At 32.2% G+C, this 17,896-nt stretch overlaps 2 protein-coding genes across 3 annotated transcripts; one reads left to right on the plus strand and one right to left on the minus strand.

The window, feature by feature from the left end:
* The first annotated feature begins 8,450 nt into the window (after nt 1–8,450).
* Nucleotides 8,451–12,353, plus strand: LOC127794694 (NADP-dependent D-sorbitol-6-phosphate dehydrogenase-like). Its single transcript, XM_052325960.1, has 6 exons — nt 8,451–8,724; nt 9,604–9,698; nt 9,806–9,923; nt 10,469–10,601; nt 11,554–11,773; nt 11,901–12,353. Exons 1-6 carry the CDS (start codon nt 8,592–8,594, stop codon nt 12,129–12,131), a joined length of 930 nt encoding a protein of 309 aa, XP_052181920.1. The 5' UTR covers nt 8,451–8,591; the 3' UTR covers nt 12,132–12,353.
* Nucleotides 12,354–12,808: 455 nt separating this feature from the next.
* Nucleotides 12,809–17,738, minus strand: LOC127794815 (polyprenol reductase 2-like). Of its 2 annotated transcripts, none has more exons than XR_008021711.1 (6): nt 17,305–17,738; nt 16,551–16,900; nt 14,258–14,492; nt 13,656–13,705; nt 13,376–13,447; nt 12,809–13,249 (listed from the first exon to the last, which is right to left on the minus strand). XR_008021711.1 is itself a non-coding variant. In XM_052326094.1 (6 exons), the coding sequence occupies exons 1-6, from the start codon at nt 17,422–17,424 to the stop codon at nt 13,205–13,207; spliced, it is 912 nt and encodes a 303-aa protein (XP_052182054.1). In that variant the 5' UTR covers nt 17,425–17,738; the 3' UTR covers nt 12,809–13,204. The 2 variants fall into 2 exon arrangements, 1 of the variants encoding a protein (XP_052182054.1); XM_052326094.1 differs by having other exon boundaries at nt 13,616–13,705.
* Nucleotides 17,739–17,896: the final 158 nt, after the last annotated feature.

The following is a 17,896-nucleotide window of genomic DNA, read 5'->3' on the forward strand; positions in this document are numbered from 1 at the left end:
CTGTAACGAAAAAATAAATGAATGAACAGAGAATTTGAGATATACTGACATTTAATATAAGAAAAGAAAGATTGGAACGGCGTCGTTGGATAAAAGGAAAAGACTATAAATAGTCACTCCCACCGAGCTTTGGAATGGCGATAACACTCGACAATGGATTCAAGATGCCGATCGTCGGCCTCGGCGTTTGGCGCATGGAAGGCAAAGACGTCAAAATGGTCATCATCAGCGCCATCCAGGCGGGATACAGCCACTTCGACTGTGCTGGTACACGTAACTCTTCTTTTTAAACTCTAGTAATTTGGCATTAATTAATTATGCATGCATGCATTTATACATTTCTTTTAAGCTGCAATGCATGTTGATTGCGGCTTCAGCCCATTACAAGAATGAAGTAGAAGCTGGTGAGGCCCTTGCAGAAGCAATTCAGACGGGCCTTGCTAGTTGCTAAGAGGGAGGAACTTTTCAGATCATGGACACGTTTTAGAAGCCTGCAAGGATAGTTTGACGAAGCTCCAGTTGAATTTGTTGGAAAATTGACACAAAATTAGCATTATAATATATGGCTAAAATTTAAGTAGATCCGATTAAAATATTTAATCGGATCAAAGTGAATTATTATTCTCATTTGGTATAATTATATACTTAAAATAATAAATCAATGAGTGAGAAATTAATACTCAAAGTATGTTCGTTGATTTGAAAAGAAAAAAAAATTATCCGACGTGAAAAAAAAAATAGTATTTTGATATTTATATAAGATTAAATATTTTATAATAGATAAAATTCTTAGACAAGAACAATTCTCTCTTGCGCACATGTACATGTAAGAGGACACGAATGTAACATATGAATAATGCATATTGTACACGAATGCTACAGATGAATAATTTCGCAATGAGATTTAACAAATTTATTGATAAGTAGATACATGTGACCATCGATTATCAAACGGGTAAGAGGACTTCACTTCACAATATCTTCGCTTCATCATGCTCACCGAAGCCAATCCGACACAACTCTTCCCCATCCCACAAACAACTGCAATATACACAAAAACAATATGCATATACACAGACAATCAATGCGTATGCGTAAGAAAATTATAGATATAAGATATGATTTGAACGACATAGATCAAATAGTTGAGTTACGATAAGTTGAGATTCATGCCAATAAGTTATGAGTTTGATTTCTTATATTGCATAATGAGATAAAATCTCTACCTATAATTTATTTCTTTTATTGAAATCGAGCAATAGGAACCGCATAAAAACGACTATCCCAATATAAGATTTGAATATTACATGAGAATATGAGAGCAAAATCAACTCGAGGATGAAAAGAAAGCAACAGTTTCATCTCCGTTGAACGTCGAATAAATTGTTTGATTTTGTTGCGACGAAACGTTGATTGGATAGCAGGAAAATTTCATTGGAAAGTATGTGCAGAAATGAGGGAGAAGAGGGTTCTCAGACTCGAAGTCATATTAGAGCTCCGATTCGGAGTTGGATCAGACCTCCCTTGCGAGTTTAGTGGAAATTGCAAAAACTAACCCCTCCACAAATAGAAAATTCGATTTTAACTCCTTTTTGACAAAAAAACATTTTTACCCCCTACAAACAAATAGTTGCAAAAAATAGTCACTTTACCACTTTTCACCTCAATCTTTGACTTTTCAACTCCCCACTTTAATTAAAAATTAAGAATAAAAATAAAGAAAATATATTACAAAACTACCCTCAATACAAAACAAATAAAAGAGTTGAATTTCTATTTTACCCCATAGGAAAGCTCGAGAAACCCCTCATAATTATAATAATAAATTTTTAATTATTAAAATATTATTATTATTTCTTAACATGAATTCTTATTTTTTAATAATTTAACAACTAAGTGGATTTTGAACCCACGGTAAGTCTCTCGTCTCTTTTTTATTATTAAATATATATGTATTGTTACATATAAATAAAATTAATTAAATAATAATAATTGAAAATTTTTAATATATATGTATTATTAAATAAATAACTACAAAATTGTTATTCAATGATTCTTATATTATTTTTCAATTGTAATAATAATTACAAATCTTAATTATAATAATAAATTTTCAACTATTAAATTATTAATATTTTCAAATAAATACTATTATTTTTAATAATAATTATTTTTTTAAAAATTTAATAACTAGTTGAGTCTCGAACCGACGCTCAGTTCCCTCCCTTCATTTTTTTATTATTAAATATATATGTAATAATATTACATATACAATAAATAAAATGGATTAAATAAAAATAGTTGAAAAAATGAAAAAATATGTGTATTATCAAAAAATTAAAAAATTGTGATTCAATTATTCTTAAAATAATTTTTTGATCTTTTTTTTTCTTTTCTTGGCCATGTGATTTTTTAAATTTATCCAATAGTCCAAAAAATAAATTATTATTTAAAAATTATACTTGTATTTTTGGGTAAATTTTATAATCATTATATCAATTTAATCCAATGTTATTAGTGGTTAGAACACTTAATCATATATTAGTTGTGTTTTATTATCATTCCATTGTTGTTTATTATGAATTATAAATCCAATTAAACCAAAAAATGTAAAAATACATAATTTTTTATTGGGTAACTATGAAAAATCCCATGGACCAAAAAAAAAAGATCAAAAAATCAATTTTCATTAAAAAATCAGGTTTTGTAGCCCCATAAAACTCGGGCCAGGCTTTGTGGCCTCACAAAGCCTGATTTCTTTTATTAAAATATTTTTTTTATCTATTTTTTTTCTTTTCTTGGTCATGGGATTTTTTCAAGTTATGCAACAGTCCCAAAAATAAATTAATGTTTAAAAATTATACTTATATTTTTGGATAAATTTTATAATCATCACATCAATTTAATATAATGTTGTTAGTAGTTAGAACACTTAAACATGTATTGGTTGTGTGTGTTTTATTATCATTCCATTATTATTTATTGTGAATTATAAATTCAATCAAGCCAAAAAATGTAAAAAGACATCATTTTTAACGGATAACTTTAAAAAATCCCATGGCCAAAAAAAAATAAAAAAAGATCAAAAATCAATTTTTATTAAAAAATCAGCTTTTATAACCCCACAAAGCCCGATTTCTTTTATTAAAATGGATTTTTTGATACTTTTATTTTCTTTTCTTGGCCATGGGATTTTTTCAAGTTATCCAATAGTCCCAAAAATAAATTATTCTTTAAAATTTATACTTGTTTTTTTTGGTAAATTTTATAATCCTTACATCAATTTAATCCAATGTTGTTAGTAGTTAGAACACTTGATCATGTATTGGTTGTGTTTTATTATCATTCCATTGTTATTTCTTGTGAATTATAAATTTAATCAAATCAAAAAATGTAAAAATACATTATTTTTTATTGGGTAACTTTGAAAAATCCCATGCCCCCAAAAAAAAGAGAATCAAAAAATCAATTTTTATTAAAAAATCAGGTTTCATGACCCCATAAAACCCGGGCTAGGTTTTGTGACCCCACAAAGCCCGAATTTTTTTATTAAAATGGTTATTTTTATCATTTTTTTTTCTTTTCTTGGCCATGGGATTTTTCCAAGTTATTCAATAGTCCCAAAAATAAATTATTGTTTAAAAATTATACTTTTATTTTTTGATAAATTTTATAATCATTACATCAATTTAATCCAATGTTGTTAGTAGTTAGAACACTTAATCATGTATTGATTATGTTTTATTATCATTCCATTGTTATTTCTTGTGAATTATAAATTTAATCAAGTCAAAAAAGGTAAAAATACATTATTTTTTATTGGGTAACTTTGAAATATCTCATGGCCCAAAAAAAAAAAAAATCAAAAATACATTTTTATTAAAAAATCAGGTTTCATGGGCCCACAAAACCCGAGCCGGGTTTTATGGCCCCACAAAACCCGATTTTTTTATTAAAATTGTTATTTTTATCCTTTTTTTTTTCTTTTCTTAGCCATGATATTTTTTCAAATTATTCAATAGTCCCAAAAATAAATTATTGTTTAAAAATTATACTTTTATTTTTGGATAAATTTTATAATCATTACATCAATTTAATCCAATGTTATTAGTAGTTAGAACACTTAATCATGTATTGGTTGTGTTTTATTATCATTCCATTGTTATTTATTGTGAATTATAAATTTAATCAAGTCAAAAAAGGTAAAAATACATTATTTTTTATTGGGTAACTTTGAAAAATCCCATGTCCCAAAAAAAAAAAAGATCAAAAAATCCATTTTTATTAAAAAAATCAGGTTTCATGACGCCACAAAACCCAAGTCGGGTTTTGTGGCCCAGTAAAGCCCGATTTTTTTTAAAAATGGTTATTTTTATTCTTTTTTTTTCCTTTTCAAGCCATGAAATTTTTCCAAGTTATTTAATAGTCCCAAAAATAAATTATTGTTTAAAAATTATACTTTTATTTTTGGATAAATTTTATAATCATTACATCAATTTAATCTAATGTTGTTAGTAGTTAGAACACTTAATCATGTATTGGTTGTGTTTTATTATCATTCCATTGTTATTTCTTGTGAATTATAAATTTAATCAAGTTAAAAAAGGTAAAAATACATAGGTTTTTTATTTGGTAACTTTGAAAAATCCCATGTCCAAAAAAAAAAAAAAAATCAAAAAAATCACTTTTATTAAAAAATCAAGTTTCATGGCCCCACAAAACCTGGCCCAAGTTTTGTGGCCCCACAAAACCCGATTTTTTTTTATTAAAATGGTTATTTTTATCTCTTTTTTTTCTTTTCCTAGCCATGTGATTTTTCCAAGTTATTCAATAGTCTCAAAAATAAATTATTGTTTAAAAATTATACTTTTATTTTTAGATAAATTTTATAATCATTACATCAATTTAATCCAATAATGTTAGTAGTTATAACATTTAATCTTGTATTGGTTGTGTTTTATTATCTTTCCATTGTTATTTCTTGTGAATTATAAATTTAATCAAGTCAAAAAATGTAAAATACATTACTCTTTATTGGGTAACTTTGAAAAATCCCATGGCCCCAAAAACAAAAAAAAAAAAGATCAAAAATTCATTTTTATTAAAAAATAAGGTTTCATGGCCCCATAAAACCCGATTTTTTTTATTAAAATGGTTATTTTTATCCTTTTTTTTTCTTTTCTTGACCATAGAATTTTTCAAAGTTATTCAATAGTCCCAAAAATAAATTATTGTTTAAAAATTATACTTTTATTTTTGGATAAATTTTATAATCATTATATCAATTTAATTCAATGTTGTTAGTAGTTAGAATACTTAATCAGGTATAGGTTGTGTTTTATTATCATATCATCCCATTGTTATTTATTGTGAATTATAAATTCAATTAAGTCAAAAAATATAAAAATACATCATTTTTTATTAGGTAACTTTGAAATATCGTATGACAAAAAAAAAAAAAAGAGATCAAAAAATGATTTTTATTAAAAAATCAGGTTTTGTGGCCCCATAAAGCCCGATTTTTTTTATTAAAATGGTTATTTTTATCCATTTTTTTCTTTTCTTGGCCATGGGAGTTTTCCAAGTTATTCAATAGTCCAAAAAATAAATTATTTTTTAAAAATTATACTTTTATTTTTGGATAAATTTTGTAATCATTACATCAATTTAATCTAATATTGTTAGTAGTTAGAACACTTAATTATGTATTGGTTGTGTTTTATTATCATTCCATTGTTATTTCTTGTGAATTATAAATTTAATCAAGTCAAAAAAAAGTAAAAATACATTATTTTTTATTGGGCAACATTGAAAATTCCCATTGCCAAAAAAAAAAAAACCATTTTTATTAAAAAATCAGGTTTCATGGCCCCACAAAACCCGATGACGTTGTACAGTTTTGAAAAATTATTTTTTCATGGAAATTAGTATAGATCTAGAATAATATCTATCAAAATTTATTTTATTTACAATCATAAACATACCACACAGCCTTTATAAGCAATCTGATCACATAACAAAACAAATAGAAATCAAATCAATCCTTAGAGATTCAGTCAGTGAAATTGTTTGTTAGAGAGAAAGAATCTTGTTTAATGAGATTTCAATGAGATTGTTGTGATTGATGAAGATTGTTAAATGACCCAACAAGCAAAAAAGTTGAATGTATAATGAATGATTGAGTTTGGATGGTTTGATAATGGAGAGAAAGAGAGTATTGTGAACGTTAAAAGATAAGAGAGGAGAAAGACAATATGAAAGAGATAAGAGTATTTTAGTAAATGAAGATAAGGACAATGTGGACTTTCTAATTTAAAATCTCATTAAGGGTATTTTAGGCATTTCATATAAAAGTGGGTATAGAATACAATTAGTTTGTTTGATTTGTCAAAAACGTTTTTTTACTATAAAATGGTTAAAAACAATTTTTTAAATTTCGTTTAGGTTATTTATGAATTTCTCTCGCGAGTTTATGTCATGGATGCGTAATGGGCTTCGATTGGGCTAGTCAGTTCTATATTGAGTTGGACTAGGACTTGTGACTTGGGCCTCAACCCTTTATCACTGGAGATCATGGCCCAATAAAATGAACAACAAGGAAACACACAGGTGAAACAAATCTTATATAGATTGTATCGGATGTTTAATTTTGATTATATATAGATTATATCTGTATTTAAATTTATCTAAGAAGTGTATCAGGAAAAAAGGTCATCCGCTTCTGATGATTAATCGACGAATCTTGAATAGTCCAAATGAATCAATAAAATAATAATAATAATAATAATATTATTATTATTATTATTATTATTATTAAATATGTGTTAAAATTAAAAAAATATATAAATGGTCCATACATAATTAAAAATACAGTAAAATAGTGGATTGGGTTGAATTTCAGAGATAATACCAAAATTGACCCACCAACTAGATATCCAATCCATAAGGGAAAGAGGGGATTGAATATTTTGGTCAAAAAAAACAAATTAAGATAAAGGAATTATTTTTTACTTTTCTTGGTAGGTGAATTTAATCCGCCAAGCTTCAATCTTGGATAATCTCAATAATTGAAGCTATAAGGACGAAATTGTGGAGTTTCATTGGGATTGGGATGTTGTTTTTGTCCGACCTCTCAATAGATTAAAATCAATTTTTTTTTTAGCTTTCACAGATATAGCCTAGTAGTTAGGATTGTACACGTATTGATCTCAAAGAGTCTTAGATTTAGTTGCTATATAGTTGGTGCAGATTCTGTGTTCAAATTTCACAATTAAATTTCGTGATTTAACCCCTTACAGAAATTTTGAGACTCATTTACAGGGCTTGAGACAAGCAATTTCACTTTTTTTTTGCCTCAAAGTCAAAATTTTTAGAATCTTTAGCTTATATTTGGTTAGGTTTTGTTTGTCCATAACTGAAAGCATAGACTCAGCATTAATTATTTTAAACATATTTTAACGTAAGAAACCGTTTCCCCTCATAACAATAAAAAAATCTCATTAGAATAACACAATGGTTCAAAATTTATTATTTCAGAACAAATATTTTGTTCAAATAATTTATTTTAAAGCACTATTTCATTCATTTTACAGATCCAAATAGCAAAACCCTTTTATATGTGCCCGCCCTTCTTTTTATCTCAAAACTTTCAAACATATTCTAAGTCCCACAACCCCTCTTGTCTTGGTTTGGTTTAAATATTATTATTATTTTGATTAATTATCTAAAAAACTCATATTTTATGATATTTTTAATTATATATTTATTTTTTAATTAGTAGATTTAGACTCTTAATTTGTATCAAATTGGTTAAAAGGAGCTATTAATCTTTCATATACTATTTTAGATAAAATGATGTGATTTAACAAAAAAAAGAATTAACTGAATAAAATAATTTGATGAAATGCTATATCAATTTTTTTAACATCTCTTAATTGTTAAACATGATTAATTAAATTAGATACTTGAGCGATGCAAACCAATAATTTGATATAAAATAAATATGCATAACATTTAATATTATTAATTTTTAAACGAATAATTTTAATAGAAGATAAATGATGATACAAATTTAAAACAAATAAAAGTTTGACCCTAATATTAATAAATAAAAATTTTAATATACAATTAGGAATACAATAAAATATAAATCTATATTTAATAATTTATCCTTATTTTTTAAACATATTAATATAACGTCTAACCATGAAAAGAAATGCAATTTAAACACTAAGTTTAAGTGTCTAAATATTACTTTTTTTTTTCTTTTGCTACTAACAAATGTGGATATTTAATGTTTATGGATTAATTATGTTTATTTGAGATAAGTAAGATATAATATATTATTTTGAGTAATATGAACAATAGTTATATAAAAAATTTATTTTTTATATTATTTAAATAAATATATAATATCAATTAAATACTTCCGAACCGTCCGATTGCAAGAGCATTACTCTATTATTTTCCTTTTCCCTCCCCCGAAGTCTGGACAAAAGAAGAGGAAGACGATTAGTGAACGACTCCGCCGCCGCCGGGCAAAGCTTTAACTTTCATATACAGGTAAATCAAGCTTCCGGGATCCCTTAGAAATGGCGATAACACTGAACAACGGGTTCAAGATGCCGATCATCGGCCTCGGAGTTTGGCGCATGGACAGCAAAGACATCAAAACCCTCCTCATCAACGCTATCAAGTTGGGTTACCGCCACTTCGACTGTGCTGGTACTCACTCTCTCTGTAGAGTTATTAAGTAGATTTTTTTTCTTCCAAGTCGTAAATTTTTTTATATTAATCTATGAATCTTTGTTGCCAAGGGCTGATCTCTAGTTGAAAGGAATAGTAAGGGAGGTTAAGCTTTTAACCTAGATTTTGTACGGCTGTGAGAAAGGAGAAGATGGAAAACTGAAAAGAATTGAAGAAAAATCAATAGGCTTATGCTATCTATTTTTCTTCCCTGATGAATACGGGGTCCAAACACTGCATAACGAAACGCTTCGATTTTCTGGAAGGGAAGGGAAAAGACAGGGAAAGGAAAAAAAGGATGTGAAAGAAACTAAATTTGTTTATTTATCTATTTATTTGGATTGATTAGAAAATAAAAAGAAAATCAGTAATCCAGGTTTATAACCTTATCAGCTGCCACTTAGTAGTCAATTCCTTAAAAATTCAAAAGAAAAAGTGTGGTTATTCTTACTAACAGCAGTTCTGCTGTAACCTGAAGACACGAGATAATCACATTTTCTAAGGGGCCTAGAGTTTTGAATTTCTAATTTCTCCGGGAAATTTGAACTCTGTCCTGGTTAAAACGATGAAGCATCCGCCATCACATTATCATTTCTCTGGCTTTGCCAGGGATTGATTCCCTGCATGCATTGTGCATATAAGATGAGTTTCAGGAAGTAGTTCCTCACATACATCGTGCGTGCAAAGCTAATTTTCACCTGCTGTTTGTGGAAGAGTGCTGTAGAAACAGTGTACTTCCTCTTGGAGATGCATGTGCGAGAGTGAAGATTTGTTCTCATTAACCATATGGTAAAGTTTTCTGAAAGATTATTACCATGGATCACTTTGACGTATTTTGGGCTATGTTTGCGCTTTCAGCTGATTACAGGAATGAAGCAGAAGTTGGTGAAGCACTTGCAGAAGCATTGCAGACAGGGCTTGTTAAGAGGGAGGATCTGTTCATTACTACAAAGGCTAGTCATGTTAATTCTATTTTGGTCTTTTTTTACTTTGCCACAAGCATGGATCTGATAATTATCTTGGAAATGGTAATCATAATTGCATTCTGTTCTGATTGCAGCTTTGGAATTCAGATCATGGTCATGTTGTAGAAGCCTGTAAGGACAGTTTGAGGAAACTTCAGCTGGATTATCTTGATCTATACCTTGTTCACTTCCCCATAGCCACAAGGCATACTGGTACTTCTCTCCGTGCCATTCACCATTTATATGGCTGTCGTTCCATGTTATGTGCTGTTTTGAGTTAGGGTGAATCACTTGAAACGTAATGGGATTGATATTTCTCAATGAAATAATGGATTGTTGTGAAATTGGAAATGCTAAATAACTCAAGTCCAGTGCTACAAATGAAAGTTTGATTGGTAAAAATATCTTAAGTTGGATTATTCTTAAGGAAAGATGGGTAGATAAGACTCATAGACCTATAGATTTGTGTAGTTTCAAGTACCCTGCATATGATTGCTGATGCATTTCTGTAAATCATAAAGAGGCAGTGACATAGAAGAAATTGCATTTAGGGGGTACTTTTCATGGGATTACTCAATGGGATATACATATCAAAACAAGTCCTTGCTTTGTCCCTGATATGTACTCTAGCCCTAAGTTGAGAATCTGCACTTGACCTCAAAACCCTTTGCTTTGCTGATTACAATTCTTTCAGAAATTCTTCTCTTTAATTTAGTTTTTTCAAGAATCTTCTCTGACTTCTTTCATACATTTTGCAGGAGTGGGTACAACTGACAGTGCTTTGGGTGATGATGGTGTACTGGATATAGACACAACAATATCCTTGGAAACTACCTGGCATGCTATGGAAAGTCTGGTTTCAACGGGTTTAGTTCGCAGCATAGGAATCAGGTAACATTACCATTTTATGTCCTTGTTTACTAAAACCAAAATGTTATGCAGCACGGCCTTAAAATGATCAAAAGGATAGTCCCCTGCCTATAGGTTATTTGGCACATACAAATATAAAAGAGAAATCAAAGCATGTTTTATGGTGAGTACGCTGACCGGGGAATTTGAGTTTCATATCTGAACTTGTTGTAAAGTGGGGAAGATGACAGTTTCTTTAATACTTGTAGTCCATGAAGCATGCGCACGATAAAATGGGTATCATATTGGTTGCATGTCCTATACATGACATGACAAAAGTACATGTTGAACATGCAGTACGGCATGTGCAAGGATGATGGCTTGCATGATGCTTTAAACTACATGCTCATGCCACATGCCATGTTGAATGATGCTACCTTGGTTGACTGGGGGAATTGGGAGTGCTGTTCTTTTTGTGAAAACATAACAAATACAATAACTTTGATCCCAACTGTGTTTGTATCCTCCTTGGATCCTTCATTTGATATCTGTTACATGCCACCGTATCTCCCTTGTGCTCTCTCAAATATTCCTCTTCCCTGCTCTCAAGTGTTTGCCACCCCAATTTTCAAAGAGCTAAAGACGGGATACTCTCGCCAATTAATTTATGAGCAATTTGGATTACTTTTACAAAGAAGAAGCCTATGGCCATGCTACTGAACTTGAATCAACACAACATGGAGGTTTTGTATATTAGTGGAAGTATCTCTTCATTTCAGTTGACACTTGTGACGTACTTGTTTAGACATTTTCTCCTCATAACTATTATGCTATGTCTACTTTAACTTGAAGACGAATTTCTCTGCTATTTGGTGGCTGTGATTCTGTGATTACTCCGTCTGCAATCTCATCATATGTCCCAGGTGTAAATCAGTCTTCAAAAATTGTGAGTTTGTATGCTTGCTCTCACACGGAGCAAATATTTTGTTTGCAGCAACTACGATATTTTCCTAACTAGAGACTGCTTGGCTTATGCCAAAGTAAAGCCAGCCGTGAACCAGATTGAAACACACCCTTACTTCCAGCGTGATTCGCTCGTCAAATTCTGCCAGAAGCATGGAATCTGTGTCACAGCTCACACACCTCTTGGTGGCGCCGTGGCTAACACCGAGTGGTTTGGTTCCGTCTCTTGTTTCGATGATCCCGTTCTCAAAGTAAGTTAAATGGTTCACTCTGTCAGAGCAGTAATCTAGTAGTTGTTTTTAATGATTAAAGAAGGTATTTCTATGTGAATACTACTAATGCACCGATCTTTCTCATCATTTGCTTCCATGGCGTCAGGGCCTGGCTGAGAAATATAAAAAGAGTGTGGCTCAGGTAGTTCTGCGCTGGGGAATCCAACGGAAAACGGTAGTGATCCCGAAGACATCAAAACTCGAAAGATTGCCAGAGAATATCCAAGTCTTCGACTTTGAGTTGAGCAAGGAGGACATGGACCTGATCAGAAGCCTTGACCGGAGCTGTCGGACCAATCAACCGGCAAAATTCTGGGGCATAGATCTATTTGCTTAACTGTGGATTATGAAAGGGAGAGGTCCATCACGTTTGGAGAATAAAGTGAACACTGATGCCATTGGTTTTTGACAGTGTGGCCATTTCGAAGACATGATGTGATCAGCTAAATCTTCTTGTGTTTTAGTTGGTTTTGGTTCTGGTTTTCATGATGGCCAAACATACAGATTAATTGCTGAATTGCTAGATTTAGGTTGCGTTTTCTTTACTATTTTTAAGTCATTTTTAGTTCTCAATTTTTTAAAAGAATGAAAACGCATTCTCTTTGCTGTTTTTAAAAATATATTTTTGAAAACAAAAAAAAAATTATAAAGAAAATTTAAAATAACAAAAGATTGTTTTGAGTGTTTTCATCTAAAACAAACTTTAAACTTAAAATATATTTATTTATTTATTCATATTTTATTATTGTAATGGAAAAAAATATTATAAAATTTATTAATTTTAAAATGTATATATATATTTAATAATATATTAATATTAAATATTTATAATTTATCTAATAATCAAATTTATTGAATAAAATATTATTAAAAAAATATTTTCAAAATTTTAAAAAGAACGTATTTTTTAATTTTTTGTTTTGAAAAATAATAAAGAGAATGCGTTTTTAATATTTTAAAAATAAATTATCAAAACAGAAAATTAAAAATAAATTTAAAATTCAAAACTGAAAATTAAAAAACAAAGAGAACGCAACTTTATTCATCAATCAGCTGAAAACTCAAGGTAGCGCTATGCTGTCTAGAGCATTGGATTGCAGCCAAAATGGATCGCCCTTCTTTATGACCTACTCAACAAAGCTTGAAAATCTGAACTTAGTTCACTGAAACTTCTGCAATAAATGGCTCTCAAAGTTCACAATGCCCAAATCGACTTGATTGGATATGCCCATGTATATAGGATCTTTCTTCAGTGTCGTCCCGAACAGACGTAATATCAGAAAGAAAAAGTAAACAGGATCTTTTTAGGTTCAAACTTGATTCGTTTATTTCGACGAATGAACTCGAAATAGTTTTAATCTAATTGAACACTGAATAGCTTATGAAAGGCTCGATTCATTTGCAATCCTACTACAACCTTCTGTTTTTTCTGTTGTATGCTGCGAGACTTGCCGCCTGCCACCAGTAGGAGAAACTTGGTATGAGAATCCAGTAAAGAGTGTTTGAAAGAGGGAACAAGAATTGTATACTTATCAAAAGGAAAAATATCAATTTATGATCATCGAGGGAGTTTGACAGTACCACAAAACCGAAAAGTAACCAGATTGTGAGGTCTGCACCCCTACTCACAATCACAAAACTGGCATACATAACCTTCACCAAAAGAAGACAATAAGGTAATGAAAGTGAGAGATTGTTTGTAAAATAGGCTTAAAGAAAAGGAGAACTTGATTTTCTCAACACATGTACAAAACATATTTTGACTACTATTTTGGAATTACTATAAAAAAACACAAATAGCTTGAGGGTAAAAGAGTGTACAATATCAGTTTCGTAGTGCGGAGACAAAACAAGATCTAACCAATTGTCATAAGAAGAATCAGCTTGTTCAAAGGACTCTGACAAGAAGCTCTGCATGGAAGGTAGAATGGCAATCATAAATAGTTAAAAAGAGCACGCATTCTTGGCTAAAAAAAAGAAGAGAAAAAAAATACATTCCAACTCCACTCTATCCAACTCCAATCTCTTTACTAGTTTACTTTTTTCCAATGCAAATCTTAGGATATTTTCAGCATTCTTCTTCATTGCAATTAGAAGCATGCGGACCTTGCCTACTTTCTTGTCAAGTAAGAGAATATTGTATTTTTGTATTGTACTATAAAATATATACAATAGTATATATAAGGTCTTTAAAGTATACAATGGTCTTTAACTTAGGAGGGTAAAAAGACTCACCTACAAAGGTAATAAGCAACTATGGAAAGATTACAAATAATATATAAAAAATATTCTCAAAATATTATAACAGTATTCCCAATATGTTCTGAAAAATTTCATTGCTACATGTTTATGTAATATTAATTCATGAATTGTATCCATTTAGAAACTTTGTGTGAATTTATTGACTAACCTATGAAATTGTAATCTCAATCAAAGTTAAGAATGTGGCTGTGTGAAGCTTACAAAAATTGCGAGGGCTTGGAGCTGTTGATACCAACCCCACAAAAATGTAGCCACTCCAGTCCATGAGTACCATTTAAGTTTCATAAAAAGACTCACGAACACCCACCAATCAAAATCAAAGGCTGGAGTATGATCCTTTCCTTTCACAATGAACTCAGCAACCTGGCTTGCTGCAAATTTAAAGACCTCTGGAGCCACTGTACAGCAAAGTGAAAGTGGTGCTGCGGTGTAGAAACTAATCCCATTAAAGGCACCAAAATTAGTAGAATATCTGATAACATATATGTGTATGTGCAGTGAACCAAGTTTAGAGAAAAAGGCAACCACAATCACAATAAGCAACTTTAGAAAGAAGGCAGTTTGCAACGTTCAAATGTTGTTCAGCAATAGTTTGAATGTAAAACATTCTATATCAGCAAGAGTAAATATGAGATGTTCTCATTTTATGGGACCTAAATGTTAGAAACTAGATTAATATAGTGTCTTTTTGGTTTAAGAACTTAAGGAGTCTGCAGGAGTAGGTAGTAAAATTTCCAATCAAATCTTTATGTCGAATGGTAACTGTCAACTGAGCAGAAAAAATCGTGCAATGCACGTTGCATCCTACAACTGTTGATGACGACCAAAATGAATGGGGGAAAACTCTAAACTCAGCTTAAAAGCATCACAGAAATGATGATAAACCAAATTTTGATTGCAAATGGGTGAAATAGACATATAAGCCTGAGGATCATAATTCCAAATCAAGAGCGTTTAAAGTACTTGCGAGGTGTTGTGCCATGAAAAATGAGAGAGAAAAAATGAGAAATGAAAAAATTTTGGTTCGCCATGAAGTCGCTTCGCCGCGAGCAGTTGGATGATACCCGCAAGGGCTAGCCTCACGGCAAGGGCTGGCCACAAGGCCGAGCTTCCTCGCGGCAGCCTTGCCGTGAGGCCAAGTTTCCTTGCGCCTTGCCGCGAGGGGCTAGCCGCTAGGTGCTCCCTAGTGGCGCCTCGTGGCAGCCTGCCGCAAGCGGCCTCGTGGCGACTTCGTGGCAACCTCCTCCTTTTTCTTTTGTTAAAATTGACTCAATTCAGTACTTGACACGTGTCAGCACTAGCTATCCTTGAGAATCGTGCCCTAAATAAATACCTAGCTACATGATATTAAAGAGGACTTCCAATTTTCGGTAAAATTTAGATACTTTGATTGCATCTTTACTGTTTTCGTGAATAGTCATTGGGATCCGACACTGACTTAGGCATCGGAGGGTCTTCGCGGGAGAAGATTCCAACGAGCCTTCTAACCCATTTTCTGAGCATCAACATGGCCAAATCCTTGCGACGAAACCAAATCCTTGCAGCGAAACCTTGCGGCGCGACCAAATCCTTGCGGTGAAACCAAATCCTTGCGGCGCGACCAAATCCTTACGGCGAGATCAAATCCTTGTGGCAAAAGAGCTTGTGGCAAAAGGGCTAGTGGCGAAACCTTCTGGTGAAAAAGCTAGCGGTGAAGGCTTGTGGCAAAAGAGCTAGTAGTAAAGGCTTTTGGCGAAAAAGCTAGCAGCAAAGGCTTGTAGCAAAAGAGCTAGTGGCGAAAAAGCTAATGGGGAAGGCTTGTGGCAAAAGAGCTAGTGACGAAGCCTTGTGGCAAAAGAGCTAGTGGCGAAGGCTTGTGACAAAAGAGCTAGTAGCGAAAGCGTATAGCAAAAGAGCTTGTGGCGAATGCAGCGAGCATCCTAGCAGTGAACTCCCTTGAGGCAACTTCTCTTACGGCAACCTAATTTCACCCGACACCGAGTTCGAGTGGACCCCACTTCACAAATTTTAATTGTTGTATTTTTTGCAACAACACGAGGTTTCAAAAGGAAACTTTGAAGCCAAGAATGGTATGGCCAAGTATGCCTGCTTTATGTCCTTGATTTCTTTCATCTTCTGATAATAAGAAATCCAAGCGTTAAAAGCTCTTTTTCTTTTCTCTTTGCTTAAGCATTACAAGCCTTTTTTGTTTTGAAATAAATACATTACAGGGAGCCTAACAGTATGCCTGCCATTAAACTGAATCCTAGGGCAATCATAAATTGAACAATTACTAACCATGTTCTTAAACAAAACCCAAAGCAGTAGCTTCTTAATCCAACAGCATGGGTTTGAAAATAAATGCTTTAACCAACAGAGTTGCATATTTATTTTCAAGGAGACTTTACTTGCCAAGATCAAGTTGCCGTCTCTTAAAGTCAATCAGAACAAGGATACCTTAAGCATAGAGAGGACTGGCCATAAAAATAACAGATGAGGCTGTCGTGAAACTTACAGTAAGCCACTTAGGTAGACAAAAATGTGCATCCGATCAGAGGGTCCATACTCAAATCCATATATTGACTCAATAAGGCGTCTCAATGCTTGAATTTCCATCAACAAAAGCAATATTATAGATTGCCAAACCTCGTATCCATGCACGACCATGCTCCGATGAGACTTGTGGAAAGAAAATATATTTGAACCACCAGTCAAATACTTTAGTATAGTGGAGTATGATGGCCGAGAGACCAATAATGAAGCGTCTTGAGATACATAAAACCAGGTAGTGATCAGCAAGAATGTTGTCCACACCACGGCCAATGCATAAAAATGAGAGACGAATTTCAGAGGCACGGTGAATTTCTGCAAATCCACAATTAACAAAAACGATTGTAAATGAATTTTGATGGAAACACACATGGCTTCAACAGAAAGAAGTATTTGAAAACTTCAATCCAAAGAAAATTCAGAAGACATCAAAATTCATAAAGAGTCACATTTTTTTGAAAACTTGAAGTGTCAAGGAAATTGAGTCGAGGAAGAAAACTGTTAGATAGCTCCTCAAATTCAAACCAGATAGAACTTGATGCGAAATCATCTGGTAAGCCTAGCCTTATGGAGAGAAAGTCTCCAAATATTCCAGTGTTAGAGTAGAGACAGAGATTGAATTCCATCAGAGTCGTCGCCTATTTTCGACCCATGCCCAAAAATTGATATACTTCTCCGAAACACAAACAAATATAGAACTGGGGGAAGAGATTACTCACATTTGAAGGTGAACGCGTGGTGTTTCCTCGCCTGGCAAAACCGAACAACCATTGGCCGAGCATAGGCAACATCCCGGCAAGCCATGCCGCTCTCAACAACACAACCAGCCCCATCTCCATTATTAATGGTCTACCAAACACAACAACACCCAAACACCCGTTTCTTTCTCCCAGAAAGAAAACAGTTCCGGGCTCAATTCTTGGTTATATTCCGGTGGAGAAACCATTGCTGAAGAGAGATGCCAAGGTGGGATTCCAATCGGCGCCCAAAATTGCAAGCAAGGAATGTTTCTGCTACCCATCAATCGGATTCCTTTCTCTTCACAATCGTTTCCCTCTCTCGCCCTTCAACTGGGATGTGTTTCTTCCACACCCGGGCTTCCGAGTGCCATTGCTGGGTTACCTCTTTAACTTATCATCAGCTCTTCCGATAACTTATTTTCAACCGTTGTCCCTTTACTTCTCTTTTGGAGAATTTATAAGATATTTCACAAAAAAGTTTCTTATTAATCAAAAAAGTATCAAAATACTCTATGAAATGAATTTGATAATAATTAAATTAAGCCAAACACCCTCTTGTTGTTAGTGTGTG

Source organism: Diospyros lotus, chromosome 1, assembly GCF_014633365.1.
Source record: "Diospyros lotus cultivar Yz01 chromosome 1, ASM1463336v1, whole genome shotgun sequence".
NCBI classification, from domain to species: Eukaryota; Viridiplantae; Streptophyta; class Magnoliopsida; order Ericales; family Ebenaceae; genus Diospyros; species Diospyros lotus.